This window comes from Marmota monax, unplaced genomic scaffold (genome assembly GCF_021218885.2).
Source record: "Marmota monax isolate L192 unplaced genomic scaffold, Marmota_monax_Labrador192_F-V1.1 WCK01_AAM20220418_F8-fsc00022, whole genome shotgun sequence".
In the NCBI taxonomy this organism is placed as follows: Eukaryota; Metazoa; Chordata; class Mammalia; order Rodentia; family Sciuridae; genus Marmota; species Marmota monax.
The window spans coordinates 23,710,362-23,726,757 of record NW_026695215.1 but is presented as its reverse complement, the minus strand read 5'-3'; the positions used below and the strand labels follow the sequence as shown (position 1 = coordinate 23,726,757).

Below are 16,396 nucleotides of genomic sequence, written 5' to 3'. Positions count from 1 at the left end.
GCAGCATTTCCCAGCTGCTCTAGGGACTTCTCCGGAAAGGCCTGGGATTCAAACTGTGACGTAAGCATCTATTGACTAGCCTTGCCAGGATTTCAGGGTTCCCCATTCCCCTTCAGGCACACCTCGGTGTAATGCCCAACCGAGAGAAAGCTTTCAGTTTCCCAACAGTCCCGCAGGATCTACCTGAAAGCCCCGCCTTGATTGGCTGCTGCCGGAATCAGTCATCAGGCCTGCCCTAACACAGGCCGGTCCCGCCCATACGCCCTGCAGGGATTGGCCCTAGCACCCCAGCCAGGACCCTATAGGTGGGAGATGAGACACCCCTCCCCCGGAAAAACCACGTCTGTCCAAACCAGGAAGAGAGAGAGAGAGAGAGAGATCCTCCAGCCATGGCCGAGGGCCACAAGGTGGAGCTGGCCGAGGCCCTGGCTTTGGGGTCCGGCTGGAGGCATGCTTGCCACGCTCTGCTTTACGCGCCCGACCCGGGGATGCTCTTCGGCCGCATCCCGCTGCGGTACGCCGTGCTGGTGAGGAGGGGGTGCGCCTGGCCACTCCCCGCCCCAGCCCTGCACCGTCCCGGGGGCGCACCTTTTGGGCACCTCAGCCAACCCTACTTCCCCTCTCTCAGATGCAGATGCGCTTCGATGGACGCCTGGGCTTCCCAGGCGGCTTTGTGGACGCGCAGGACAGCAGCCTGGAGGACGGGCTGAACCGAGAATTGCGCGAGGAGCTCGGTGAAGCGGTGTCGGCCTTCCGCGTGGAGCGTACTGATTACCGGAGCTCACACGCTGGGGCCAGACCGCGCGTGGTGGCCCATTTCTACGTCAAGCGCCTGACCCTAAAGCAGCTGGAGGCTGTGGAAGCTGGCGCACCACAAGCCAAGGACCATGGGCTGGAGGTGGGGCTAGCCAGGGTCCCGCCCCACACCCAATCTGTCCCTCTTTCCCCAAAGAAAACCTCCCTGAAAGGAGTCATAACCCTTGAGATCTTGCGATCTTCCGCAGTTTCTAGGAGTAGTTGGGATTTTGCTCATCTCTAATCAGAATAGTATTGCCAAACCAGTCTCTCGCGCAGGTCTGTCCTCTTCCCCCACCATATCAGCCTCTACAGAGATCTTTCTAGAGCACATCCATCCAAGTTTCTCCGTTGTTCCTTATTGATAATGTGAAAATGATCAGTTGAGGTACCCTAAGCACTTAATTTTGGGCCCCTTTTTTTTCTTAGAAGATATGGCCGGTGCTAAAGGCTAGGCGAATAGAGACAGATAGCGTACAGAGGTATTTTATCAAATTGGGCACATATCAGAATCACAGGGAGAAGTTATGAAAACAGTGATTACTATGCTCACTTTGGAAATATATACTCAAACAGTGATTTCCTGGATCCCATTCTTTCGATTGCTAGTGAGAGGTGGGGCTGGAGGAAGTCTTGAGAATTTGCATTTTTCACTAGGTCCCAAGTGATGCAGAAACAGCTGCTGTAGATTCCACATTCAAGAACCTCTGCTATAGAGCTATGCCTGAATCCTAGAGGCTGGAGTCACTAAAGGTTTCAGGGAGAGCGGTAGGAAAGATTAGCATTTATGGAGCTGGAGAGCATGTCTTGGATTAGGCACCTGCTCAGGGTTGGGATCACTCAACTTCACTGAGGTATGAGCCTTGGAGCTGGTTCTGCCTAGTTGTTAAGGGAGATAAGACCTTTGCTCTAGAGAGATCTGTTGCAAAAAGAATCCAGGTAACATGATTAGCTATGTGGGGTCCAAATGTCTCCTGTCTCCTTGCTTTCACAGGTCCTGGGCCTTGTGCGGGTGCCTCTATATACCCTGCGAGATGGAGTGGGAGGCTTGCCTGCCTTCCTGGAGAATTCCTTTATTGGTGCTGCGCGGGAACAGCTACTGGAAGCCCTCCAAGATTTGGGACTTCTAGAATCTGGCTCTTTCTCAAGTCTTAAGACCCCCGCTCATCACTAAATGTAACCATCTATGGATCCATGAAACCTGATTGGGGACCTTGGGAGGGAATGATGGAGGGACAGGGGAATGTTTTCTCTTCTGGGCCTGAGAGATGAAACCAGATTAAAAGGACATGTGTGGTGCAATGTGTTTTGAGCAGAGGGCCCTCCAAACTCATGACATCAGGGTCAGAAGTCCATACCTCATCCCAGCAATCCAGGCAGATTCTCAGGGTCTGCCTCTTCTTTGTGCATGTGCATACACAGCCTGGACACCCCAGGCTTGCACAGGAACAACCTGTGACCACACAGCCTGACCCCTTTGTCCCATCATGTCTAGGCTAACTGGGAAGTGGCATTTGTGGGGCCTGCCTTGTCATCCTCCCTGCTCCTTCTTGAGGCAGGCTTTCCCATCTCCTGCATGGCTGCTCTCCAGGGTCTATCCCAACTCAAGTTCGCTGAGGAGAGCAGAGGACCCTCTGCTCCCAGAGATGCTCCCACCCTTCCCTGGGGGTTGACCATAGCTGTGGGTTATGGTACTAATGGATACCTCACTCTTTTCTTTCCTTGAAACTGAGCATAAGGGCTGAGATGGTGTCAAGGTCTTCTTTGGCTGACCTTAAGGCACCAAAGTCCTTGTGCGTGGTCTCTAGGGCTTTTGTTTTTGTGCTACCTTAGTCTCTGAGGAAATGAGCAGGGAACTGACCCAGCCCCTTATAGCCTGCCCTACCAAAAAGAGCCTCTCGGTAAGAATGGATAGCTAGGCAACTAAAATCTTCAATTATTTCAACAAATTATGTACCTAAACCTGCCATGTACCATAAAAAGTGGAGAGATTCATAGCTTTTGCTCTTCTAAGACTCTAGAGCAAGGGTTGGGCAGACAGTAAATATTTTAGACTTTGTAGGTCACATGGTTTCAGTGGCAACTTCTTCACTCTGCCATGTCAAAATTATCTGTTCAAATCAAATCTTGTGGCACATGCCCAAAATGCCAACTATTGGGTAGGCTAAGGCAGGAGGATCAGAAGTCCAAGGTCAACCTTGACAAGTTAGCAAGACCCTGTCTCAAAAGAATAGTAATTGAAAAATACTGGGGATTTAAAAATTAAAATTAAAAATTTTTAAAATTAAAAATAATGGGAATGTATTTCTGATAGAGTACCCATGGTTTTAATCCCCAGTATAACCAACAGCAAAAATATTATCTGTAGGATGCATAAATATATTTGTATTGCTGTAGCCCATTAAGACACTAATAAAAAAGCAGTTGGCTAGCCTCTGGTCCATAGATTACTAAACATCTGTTGTAGGAGGAAGTAAGATTAAAAATTTTCTTTATGTGTGCCTGTTTACTTGCTAAGCGTTCACAAGGAAATAAATAAGCTATGATATAGTCCCATTTTAGTACTTTTACTTGGGCTGTTTGGAAGGGTCCTCTTTGGTGAACATTTCAGAGAAGGAAGTGATCACATAGGTAGGAAGTGTTTTCCAGCAAGAAGCATGTGTCAAGGCTGTGAGGGGGTGGGGGGGGGGGGCGCGGGGAGAAACGTGACACACCATCCCAAAACTTGATAACATATTTAATGTAGTATTTCATATTTCACAATTTTGTGGACCAGAAATTTCCAAGGGGACCTGCTGGGTACCCCTCCACATGACTGTGATGCACGTCTTTTGAACAGGCCTGATGGTATTGAGTTGGCACATAAGGCCTGTCTGCAGTATCCTAAGTACATTTAGTCACAGGTCTGGCATCTTGGCAGGGAAGACTGGGCTAAGTGGGACCCAGATTTCTGTATGTGGCCTTAGCAATACAGTCTAGGTAGATGAAATTCCCACTTGGTGACTCATGACACCCAGAGAAGTAGTCTGGGGACTGGGATAAAAACCCCAAGACTTCTGACCTGGCCTTGGAAATTGCAATGTAACTTGCCACACTGTTGGTCATGCAAGTCCTTTAAGGTCAGCCAACATTCAAGGGTACAGGGATTATGCTCTGCTTCTTGGTGGGGAGTGAGGGACTAGCAGAGAAGTAGCAAAGAATTTGTATACAACTGTAACTGATGAGAATGGTCTAGGAAAAAAAAAGTATCATTAGACATAGCTAAAGCTGGAGAATTAGGTTGGAGACAGATGGTACAGGGCCTTCAGGTCATAGTGAGGGGCTTGGTGTATGTTTCAAGGAAGCTATTTCTGCTATTGTGTGAAACATGGACTGGAAGGGGATCAAAGAAGGAGGAGGAGACAGAGTAGATGTCCATAGTGGAGGATGGTGACCCTGACCAGGATGGGGCAGTGGATACAGAGGGAAGTGGACATGTTGGAGAGAGATCAAAGTGGTGCCATTGGCATGGCCTCCTGATGGACTGGTTGTGGGAAGAGGGGGATTCAAGGGCGACTTTTTTGTTTATTGTTTCAGATATTCAAGTTGTGTATGAAAGGAAACTTTATGGGACAGGAAAAAAGATTTGAAAGGGACAGGCTCAAGACAGAGATTGAGGCATGTGGCAAGAGGGTGGAATGAGTCCCCAAACAGGTGAGGAGGCCAGACACTGGCAGATGCTGAAGAGGATGGTGTGAATCAAGAGCCAGCAGCCTCAGTGACCAAGACAGTGACCACAAGGCCAGCGCCAGCTGCCAGGAGGTACAAGTAGGCATGTCAGGACATAGTCTCCCAGGAAAGGGGCACTGGAGGATCAGAGTGGGGAGTGGTCTGCAAGTGCACTTCAGAGCCATGTGGGACCCAGTGGTAGGTGTTGTCCTTTGATCTTTGGGGGAGTGTGACGGGGAACAGCTGCAAAGATCCAGTAGCTCCTGAAGGGGTTAATTACTCTGTCATGTTATCCTCACCTGTTGCTTTTGTCACCTTGTATCTAAAGTAAACTCTGAGGGGGGGGGGCAAACACAGACAGGGCACTGTGAGTGCCCCCAGGGTCCCAGACTGGACCAGCTTCATCTGTGCCTGATACCACCAGGCCTCATCACCTCTGCAAAGGAGGGGGGACCCTGAGACCAGAGAAACTCACCCATAGTCGCTCCACTAACAGACACCTCAGCTCAGGATTGGTCTCTAGATGATGGCACCCAGAACTCATCCTCAGATTTACTCTGGTCTGATGTTGTTCATCAGTTTTGGGGTCCTTCACAGATCTCCATCTCCATTAAACTTCCTTTGGTCCCTGGAGAGGGTGAGGGGAGGGGCCAATAACTCTCTGAATTCTCCAGCAAACAAACCCGCCCAGTCAGCAGGTGGCTTCCCCACCAGCCATCATAAAAGTGGTCGATCATGCTTTGAGTTCATTTCAGTGGCCTGTTCCCAGCAGTGTGCAGATGGACAAGAGGGAGGACAGGCTAGCTCAGACTCTGCATTTCTCCTCCTCTCACCTACTCGCATCCCGCTAAGGGCTGAATAAGCCGGAAATGGTTGCCACGCAGGTGTTCAGTCCAACCCTGTGTGGTGGACAGAAGATGGAGGCTCCGTGCAGCACTCCCACCCCCACCACCTATGTCCTCTGCTAACTGCTGGGAGGACTTTCAGCCCAGCTCCTGACCTCTTTTCCTTATCTGAAGTGTTGGGCTGTGGATCCTGGGGTGAGGGTTAATGGAGGTGGCACTGGCCATGAGCTTTGGGGAGAGGCAGCCAGCATAGGATCAGCACAGGATGCTGGTTCCCTCCTGCTTCTTAGCACAGGTTGTTTCTGAGAAGGTGAGAGCCCCCCCCAACCCCCCACCACACACATGCCTGCCTCTCTCAGCATAATCAGCCAGGTGTTTCCACCTATCAACACTGCCTTTTCCCTGGAGCGTGCTGGCTGCTGGGGCAGAGAGAATACCAGTGAGCTGGTTATGAACAGTACCTCCTGTTACATATTCATCTAGTGCTAAGTAATTAAGTTAATGATGGCTGTAAAACAATCTAATGGCACAAGTTGAAAGAAAATGTGCATAATGTAAAAGTAAAAAAAAAATTGATTAGTATGCTAGCCACAAAATACTAGATTTCTCCCCTCAAAGATAGTAGAGAGAAGAGGAGTAAAAAAAAAAAAAGTACTAATTAGAAGAAGAGTAGAAAAAAAAAAGTACTAATTTCACTGGGAAAGAAGTAGGTATTAGGGGCTGGGATTGTGGCTCAGCGGTAGAGTGCTCGCCTAGCACGTGCAAGGCCCTGGGTTCAATCCTCAGCACCACATAGAAATAAACAGGTAAAATAAAAAGGTATTCTGTCCAACTACAACCAAAAAAAAAAAAAAGAAGAAGAAGAAGAAGAGAATGTTAGTATTGCCTTCTTATGTTATAAGACTCCATGCCTAGGGGGAAACCTTAAATTTTACTGTTTGTGTGGACATGCTAGCAATATGATTCTGGGTGGACATGAAAAAGTGGGCAAAGAATGTCAGGTTATTATGGCCCAAAAGCAAAAAATCATCATTGTGTAATGTCAAAATTTGATTTGTTAAAAGTGTAAAACTTTTTAATTGATCCAGAGAGCCACAATAATCACAGAATTATGAATTTCAAATTATATACAGCAAAATCTATTGGAAATGCAGGAATAAGTTATCAGAATAATATTGAAGAGCTTAAACATACTTCTATCATGTCTTGACAGAAAAATGCCAATATGGGTATCTAGAATCTAAAAATATTAAAACCAATGATAAAGATAACCACCAACCTTTTAGGGGTGCTCACTGTGTGCAGGGACTATTCTGAGGTCTTTTCACATATTAACATATTTAGTCTTTAAAACAACCTTATGAGGTAGGGATGCTATTATCTCTATAGTCCAAATAAAAACCCACACTCAACAATACAACTAATATACTTTTCCCAAAAGATAAATATCGATCTCTGTAACTTTAAAGATAAAATAGACCTTTAAAGGCCCTAAAATCATTTACCAAGTTAGTCATATTGTCCTTATAAAACTTCAGTAAATCCTCTTTATTCTTTTATTGACTTCTGGAAATTATAAAGTGCATACCATGTTCTTTGATCATTTATGTAATAAAATGAAATAAATTCCATGGATAGATACTCTGCAGTTATTATTACTTTTTATTATTAGGTTTTTCTTTTTCATATTTTTATAATCTAATACATATGTATTCTATGCTTATAAAATGACTAGTTGAAAAAAAAATTTAATTATTTCTCTTGTGAGTTTGTAGAAACCAGCCAACTAAATCTAAAGAACCAAGAACAGGATTCAGAGCTGGATATGGGACCCATCCCAGGAAGAATATGGGGCATAATTTGTGTAGATAAGGGAAGATCTGTTGTCCAACCCCAAATGAATCGCTTTCTTAATGAAGATGAAATAATAATGCAAGTTGTAATTAATGATGCCTTAGAGTGGGTGAAATGCAGCAGGCATCTGAGTTGCAAGTGACTTCAAGACAGAGTCTGTGGTTCTCAGCAATGCCTGAGAGACAAGGAGACAGAGATGCCATTGAGGAGGCTCATCCCCTACCTGGGACACCAGGGCAAAATCCAGGACCTGGCAATGCTGAGCATGGAAACTAAGAGGGGCAGGTCACGAGAACAAACAAGGTTGTGGCTTAAAGCAGCATTGGGGGACATTGGAGCTTTGTGCGGGGTGGAGGCCTCTTCAGCATGGAACAACAGGAAGGTGGTTTTCTAAGGTGCAGCTTTTGGGATTTTGAGTGCCTTCTGCTTGTTCATACCACGGATGACCTGATTATTGAAGTATCCTGTGGAAGGGACAGCTGTAAAGTCCCAGACAAGCATGGGAGGAAAACACAAATGAACAGCAACTGTCTCAAAAGACAATGGACTAGTGGGTAGGAGAGTTGCCTGGGAGAGGCAGGCACAGGCAGAACCGAAATCTTTTTAGATCTGTTGCTTATAGGAGTTAATACTGCCTTTGGTTTTGCAATTAGGTCAAATGCTTTGTGCAGAATAAATCAGCCACCTAAACCACTCATACAGACTCCAGCATCTTGTACATTCAATTACTGTTCAAATATTGGCTTTATTACCTCATTTCCCAGAGGACGATCTGTCATCTCTCAAGGTGCTCCCACCTTTTGGCGACAAAGGAGCTGAATGTTTAAAACTGGATACATGCTCTCCGTAGATATCAGGGACCTTGCTCCCAGGCACTACTGAAAAAATGTCAATCCTCTTTTTAGGCCTATTAATTACAATAAGTGCAGCTCACTCTCTGTCCATTCCTGAAATGTCCCGCTGGTCCCAAGCCCCTTCAATGCCTCTTATCCTTCAAAACTCATCACCCCTTTAGACAGCTTTTGCCCCCCCTCCTCTGGGCTGCCATGGCAACCTGAGCATGCCTCTTCAATATCACACTGCCCAGGATTCTGTCTTTAAATTGCTTCTGGCCCTACCAGAACACCACTTTATGTCCCCAGCATCTGTTATGTTGTTTATAAAGTAGATTCAATAAGCACTCAGTAAAACGCTTATTGAATGTGTGTTTCTTGAAAGTCTTTGCTCTTAAAGGCAGTAAACAAGCTTCCACATAGAAGTTCACTTTGAATATTAATTCATATCAATTCTTTTCCAAAGAATCTTCTCATGGGGCAGCAAAGAACACTGAACTAGCATTCAAGTCTGTGAACATGTGACCTTGGATAACTCCCTAATTTTGCTGGGTCTTGGTCTCCATATCCTCTGGGAGCATTTCAAGTTCATAATTGAGCACAGATCCTGGAACACAGAATGTGTTCAATAAACAATTATTTGAAAAAAAATAATCTGCAAAACAAAAAAAAGGGATTGTACCGATTATCTCAAAAGTCCCTCTATGGCTTCCTAATCATACAGAGAAACACTTTCCTTTACCCCATCCAATCAAACTACTTAATCATTTTTAATTCATAGGCTACAAGTTAATTTATAAGAATGCCTGGAGATATCCTAGCAATTATATTAGTTATCCTTCCTAATCATTAAAAGATGGGTACAGTACAGATGAGCTCATCTGAGGTACATATTGAGGTTCAGTACTCAGGACCGGCCTTGTTGACTAGAATGTGATAATGTTCTCATGGTATGTAGAGATGCTTTTCATATTCTCTTTTTGTTGGCTATGCCTGAGATGCTGTCATTCGCCTTGTGAAGGCCTGTATGTCCTTTTACAAAAATAGATCTTCCATGATTTTTTTTTCAATATTGCCAAACACCAGAATAAATATGTATTGGCTACTTGGAGTTTTTAAAGATAAAATTGGTGAGTTGGAGAGGATCATATTACTTCAGTTTCATGACATTATTGGAAAGGAATTAAATTAGTAAATCCTTGCATCAGATCCACTAGCATGACAGCTGGGGGCTGTCATACACTAGTTGTGGTGGGAGGGGTAGGTCTACAAGTTCATATATTGTAGCTAATCATAGGACAAAAGTCTATGCTAAATGAGGTGGCACATGCCTGTAATCTCAGTGGCTGGAGAGGCCGAAGCAGGAGGATTGGGAGTTCAAAGCCAACCTCAGCAATGGCGAGGCACTAAGCAACTCAGTGAGACCCTGTCTCTAATTAAAATACAAAATAGGGCTGGGGATGTGGCTCAGTGGTAGAGTGCCCCTGAGTTAAATCCCCGGTAGCAAAAAAAAAAAGTCTATGCTAAAAATCTCAGTCAGTTCACACCTCCCTTGGAGACATGTATTGGAGATTTATATTTATATTTATATTTATAAGAGTGTCACTCATTTATATCAATGCATGAAGAAATATCTGGAAATGCACACTTTTCTTTTGGTACTAGAAAAGGACCTTAGGGGCACTTTATCCCTGAAACACATCCCCAGCCCTTTTTTTATTTTTTCTATTTTGAGACAGAGTCTCGCTTATTTGCTGAGGCTGGCCTCAAACTTGTGATCCTCTTGCCTGAGCCTCCCCATTGCTGGGATTATAGGCATTGTGTCAGGGTTGGAAGTGCACTCTTTAAACAGGGAGAAAACATGTTTCAAGGATAAAAATTGGAGAGAGAGAGAGAGAGAGAAGAGAGGGAGAGAGGCTGGGGGGTAGGAGGTCATATTTAGAAGAGGGCCAGTGGCATCCTGGATTCCATTAAATAGTAATTAATTGATGAGCATTCCATTAATTAATAATTACCACAGTAAAGCTACATAATAGCAATTCGATCTCAACTGTACAACATAAGCATTTATTTGGCTCATGCATCTGGAGCCCTGCAGCCAGCCTGTAGTCAGCTGCTCTGGGCTGAGCTGGCTGGAACTAGCTTGGCTCCATGTGTGTCTCATCCTCCTTCTGGGAGCAGCCAACTAGGTTAAAATATTCTTCTCTTGATCACATAATTGAGGAGCAAAGGGTAATTACACAGGACTTTCCAGCCTTTGGTCATATCACACCTGCTAACAATTCCATTGGCTAAAGCAAAACATAACAAGACATGACAAAGTTAAGGAGTGGGAGAGTGCGCTTTCCTTCTTGCTAAGAGGAACTGCAAAGTAACACGATAATGAATGGAAATGGAAAGAGATAGGGGTGAACAGTTAAAGACACCATGGCGGCATAGGTTTATAATCCCAGCGGCTTGGGGAAGGTGAGTCCCTAAGCAACTCAGCAAGACCCTGTTTCTAAAGAAAATATAAAAAGGTGTTGGAGATGTGGTTCAGTGGTTAAATTCTCCTAGGTTCAATCCTCCATACCACAAAAAAAAAAAAAAGAAAGACATTTATACAATTCACCCCATACACTAAAATGTAAGTTGCTCATAGCAGGTATCATTTCCTTACATTTTAACGGGTAAACCAAGTCTATTGGAAGAATGGTGTATTTTTCGGGTACCACTTAAGATGGCCTAAAGTTTTATCTTTCTAGCTAGAAAATTCTGGGCTTTCAAAGAATAGACCATTAAAAAATAAAAATATCAGAATTATCTAATTGTTCTTGCCTTCACATTTACTTTTAATTGAGATTTGGGTACCTGAGTGGTTCTGATTGAATTTCATACCAGAAAAGGGAAACCTAGTCCGTGACTTCATTTCAGTGACATTTGTAAGTAAATGCTGCTTTCTTATTATGTATGGACGAACAAGATGCACAAGTAGGAAAGAGCAGGTAAATTCGGTGATAAACTTCATCCCAAACTACTTCAAACAAACCCATCTTCTCTTTCTTGATGACAAGGCTGTTCTCTTGTGGTTAGCCCTGTAGAGGTGGTAGGCATTCACCCTTAATTTCTATTGACCCATTTATTGGCTAATAGATGTTAAGGTGTTTTGTCGGACTGATGGCCTAATTCACATTGGACCAGTCAGGCAGGTGCCAAATCTAGTTCTGGTTCTGTATTACTTTCTGGATTTTACTGCCTAATCAACCTTCATGGAGGTGGTCACAAAGATGGGGCTTCCATAGCTTAAATGCAGTATTCATGTATAATTAAGTTGCAAACTCAGGACTTGACTTCCACTTCAAATGTGATTTTGCTTAAGTAAGACTATCTACCTCTATTATGCATATCTTTTCTGGGAATTATGGGCTAAGCCTCTTGTCACTGAGTTTCTTAGCTCTTCGTGGTTGCTGAGGCTGGCTTTGAACTCCCAATCCTCCTGTCTTGGCCTCCCTAGCTGCCTGGATTACAGGTGTGCCCCGCTAGTGCCTCTGTTTATATCCTCCACACCCACACCTTCACTTTTCCTTTATATTTTCTATCTTTCCTCTTTCATTCCTGTTACCATCTAGGAGAATTTCTCAACTGATCTTTCTAGCTCATAAATCCATTTATCAATTAAATCCATCCTGTTATTTATAGCATCTTCTTTTTGTAATTATTACATTTTAAATCCTTAATATTCCCATTCATTTCTTTTGTGTGTTCCCTTTCCTGTCTCATAATGCTAATCTCATAATGCTAATCTCTTTCAGTTTTTATGTTTGCTTTAAGCTCTTGCTCCTTAAGTTTCGGTTAACATTTGTTGTTCCATTTCTTGTCTGTAGTGGACTGTTATTTTGCCTGGGGAATCTTGTTCCCTATCTGCCAATGTGTTTTGCAGTTGAATCCTTTCAGGTGCGTTTAGGGGACAGAGGAAGGGATAAGCCCCATACTGGATGCTCCAGACACTGTATAATTTAATAGACTGTTATTTTTGGCGCCACACTACAGGAAACTCCTACAGGTAGTAGTCTCCTAGATTAAAATCTACCATCCCTGAGTGTGATTGGAAAGAGTGGAATGAGTGGATGCTAAATAGCAGTTGGTCAGTTCTGTTTTCACCAATCTTCACCCCAGCAGGAATTTTAAAGTACTTTCAGATATTCTGACAACCCTGGCAGCCGGAGCCTGTGCTGCTGGTTCCCATGATCCATTCAAAGCCAGGCAGCGGAGAGGTAAAAGCAGGATTTAGAGACCTTCCCTAACCATCCTCTCTGTCTATTGCTGCACCCACAAATCTGCTCTAGACAGCCTTCTTTCTCCCCAGGGTGTTTTCATGGTTTGGAGTGTGATTAGTAATTTTCTCAGATCCATGTTTGCTTCTGCTTTTTGGGGAGGGAGCCGCAGCCTATGCTTGTACACCACCTTAACCTAGGAAGACACCTACACACATTCTTTGCAGACATGTCTCATTTATAAAGGACCAATGTACCTCTGCAGCTTCTCTCTTAAGAGAAGTGGTAGGGAGTGCAGCATAAGGAAGCATGGTGCAGGACCAGTACCTTTTAGAGGAAAAGAAAAAAAATATTAACTGTTAGCTCTTCCTTTCTCCTCAAATTAAACCTAAGCTAAATCTTCTTAGAGGTAATGACTCAGAAACCCTGAAAAGGATTTAACAAATAGTTCTTGATGATTCATATGAATATTTTACTTGTCTTTGAGGAATGTTTGTGTGAAGCTTTGGCTCCCAGAAAGTACGGATGAAGGTCTGAGTACTTGCTGCTTTCTGAAGTTGTTGTGATAATAGTACTTAATAACTGTATTTCTCTCTGCTCTGCCAAAGCAGTTGGGCATTGCAAAGATACTTTAGAATAAAGCAATAAATAGATGAGTAGCTAAAGACCTTAATTAAGCTGCTTAAAATAAAGTACTATTTCATTCTGTTTTTAACCCCAGTATCTACAAACTTTAAAAAAAATAGTGTTTGAACTAATTGCTTGGGTAGAATCTCAAGGATTATAATTTGCAGAAATATATTATTTTATACAAATAAAACTCCGTGGTTCTAAAACACATTTGATATCAAATGCACTTGTTTGAGACCAAAATGTTTCCTAAATAATAGAATTCAAATAATAGAATTCAGCTTGGTTGTCTGGGCATGGCTTGCCATCCACTGGCTGTGTGACCTAAGGTGAGTTCCTTAATTTCTGTTTCTCTCAGTTTCCTGATCTATTCAAAGGATTCACTGAAATGATCTCTTAGACCTTTTAATGCTCTAGAATTCTGTAGCATCTGTAAATACACCAGAACTTCCCTAACCCTAAATAGAGTAAAAAAAAAAAAAATATGTTTCCCACTTATTATCATTTTACTGATATTTTATCTAATTTTGTATTACATCATTAAACAAAGAGAAAAGTTGGAACAATTATGTAGTGAATATTCATAGACCTGCCTCCTAGATCCTACCGCTAACTTATATCACTTGCTCTATCACATCTCTGTCTCTCCATTCCCTTATCCATTCATCATTCCACCTTTCCGCCATTTTCTCCCCCAATACTAGGGATGGAACCTTGAACCCAGGGGCAGTTTACTACTGAGCTATGTCCCCATCCTTTTTTCATTTTGAAACAGGGGCTTACCATATTGCTCAGGGTGGCCTCAAACTTGCAATCTTCCTTCCTCAGCCTCCTGAATAGCTGGGATTACACATGTGCACCATCATGCCCAATTCCATCCATTTTTTGATGCATTTCAAAGTAAGTTACAGATATCAATATATTTTACCCTTAACATTTTCAGCATGGATGTTATTAACTAGAGTTTCAACAATTATTTATTATGTTTTGTTGTTTTTAAGATTATATACTGTGAAACATACTAATCTTAAGTGACAAATGCATACACTCGTGTAACCCAAACCCTATCAAGATAAAGAGCACTGGAGCACCCCAGAAAATTTCTCCATGTTCCTCCCCAGTCAATCCCCACACCCCACTTCACTGCCAGAGATTAGTTCCAGATGTTCTAAAACTTAACATAAATGGAAAAATACAGTATCTTGTCTTCCAAGACACTATCTCTTAGTGTTGACATTCACCTTTGTGATTGCATGGAATCAGTAGTTCTTGTTTTTTTATTGACAAGATAATTCCATTGAATGAGTATACAAGTTTCTTTAACTTTTCTCCTGTTGACGGGCACTGGATTATTCCACCTGTCTCTTTGTTTTCATGAAATGTACCCTTTCTGATCCATTGCATGCAGCAGCAGATTCTTCCTGGAAATTTTTGTGTAAAGTGCTCCGTTATATTAACTTAATTTTCTGATTGGTAAACCACACCTTTCCAAGGAGCCCTTCACATATTGGTACTGATGGTGACATTGTTGATGCCCTCCATTCTCAGGGTGGTTGGGCTAGGACTGGGGTGACCAAAGATTGGAATCCTTCAACCTCCTCCAGATCTGAAGGAACCTCATACTATAAAAATATCATTTTTATGATTGTCCTGACATGAAACACTTTAGGAAGCCTTAACTTAGGCTTATAAAATAAAAGATCCATCCCCAACAGGAAAGTAAATTGAGATATCATGTAATCATAATTGAGATTTCAGCAAAACTAACAAACTTGCATACGTGTTATACATTTAAAAAAAACTTTTGGGTGAAATATTGATAATTCTAAAAATATGTACTAGAAAAATTCCAAAGAAAAGCCTAAAAGAATCTTAGCAACTCTCATGGCCTATGTAGAGAGGTAGTCAAGACCTTTCTTTCCCTTACCCCTGTGTGTGGCTAAAACCAAAAAAGCTGTCAAGTTCCAAATGACTTTTAGAGAGTCAGCGTTTACCTGGTTTGGTCCCCTTTTTTCAGGATCCTGAAAAGCTAGGATCCAAAGAGCTAAAGTTGTAACGGGGCCCTCTTTTCAATTAAAAGACTTAAAAGAAGCACCTGACCTTTTCATTTTATCCATTTTATTTTAAGAATTGAGAATTGAAACTGGGACCTCATACATGCCAGGCAAACACTCGACCACTGAGTTACAACCCCCCAGCCCTTTTTATGTTTGTATTTTGAGACAGGATCCTGCTAAATTGCTGAGGTTGTCCTCGAACTTGAAATCCTCCTGGCTTAACCTTTGGAGTAGCTGGGATTCCAGGCACATACCACCACCCTGGCTTCCAATTCCAATATGTACCTCTTAAGTAAAGGCTGGGAACCTCTACTTTTAAAGTTTTTTCTTTTTCTTGCAAAGCTCCATTATGTGTTGAGGATGACCATTACCCCTAAGCCTGTCAGAGGAACTGGATTTTCAAATCAGACCTGCAACATGCTGTATTTGTTCTTGGCTTTATAAGGGTAAAAGAAATTGAAGTTAAAGCGTAAAAGTTAAAGGGTAAAAGACCGGGTGTTGTAAAAGTTTCTAAGCTGCAAGGTCTGAGTTAAAATGTAAAGGAGGTATTGTTAGGTTTCTATGCTACCTGCAAAACCTGAAATTTCTGTAGCTGTTAAGACAATGCTTAGAACCTCCCAGTAAACATTTCCCCTGATTGTCTGGTTGTTTAATAACTGAAGGGGTCTGTGTGGTTGCAGGTAGGCCTTGCAGGACCTGAACCAATCAGTTTGAATGTGTACTCTCCTTAGGAATGACCTATCACTCCAGCCTGACCTGTTCCCGCCAATGAATGAACTAATCATGTTTAGGAGTTGTTGTTCAATTTTCCTGCGCCTCATGATGATTTGTTCTGATGTATACAAAGCCCTCCGCCCTCCCCAAAAAGTGTACTTAAGCAGTGCTCAGCCCCTGCTCGGGGCTCTGGGCTGCTTTCCCTTCTTGAGTGGGCACGGAGCCCCAGCATGCTGGTTCAATAAATCCCCTTCTGCCAATTGCATGAGTGGTCACTTGGTGGTCTCTTTCTCCGACGTTTCGCGGGACCCTTACAGCTTGTGTTTTCATCCTATAAAATTCTGTGCTATTTTGAGTTTGGCCAAACTGTGAATGAATTAATTTCTTCTTGCTTTACCACCACTTCTTTCTTTCCTTAACTAGACTCCTAATGCAGCATAATGACCAAATCTAGTCTGTTGGAACCCCAGAGTCACACCTCTGGCAGGGAGCACCAGTAACATAGTTATCTTTTAAATGGTATTAAATGATCCAAGAATCTAGGCCCACTTAACAATTTTACATTAGTTTTTCTTTCTCCCCAGCCTTTCTCTGGCCTTACACAGCATTTGTAGTGTGTGTGTACTTTTACTTGTAATGTATAATACATATTACATTTGTGGGGCACTCCTAATGAACGACCATCTCCCCAGAAGAAGCTGAAAGTG

General features: G+C 42.9%; 1 protein-coding gene across 1 annotated transcript; it reads left to right on the top strand.

The window, feature by feature from the left end:
* Positions 1 to 347: 347 nt before the first annotated feature.
* Positions 348 to 2,097, top strand: LOC124084595 (U8 snoRNA-decapping enzyme). Its single transcript, XM_046431942.1, has 3 exons — positions 348 to 527; positions 629 to 898; positions 1,790 to 2,097. The coding sequence occupies exons 1-3, from the start codon at positions 390 to 392 to the stop codon at positions 1,967 to 1,969; spliced, it is 588 nt and encodes a 195-aa protein (XP_046287898.1). The 5' UTR covers positions 348 to 389; the 3' UTR covers positions 1,970 to 2,097.
* The last annotated feature ends 14,299 nt before the right edge of the window (positions 2,098 to 16,396 follow it).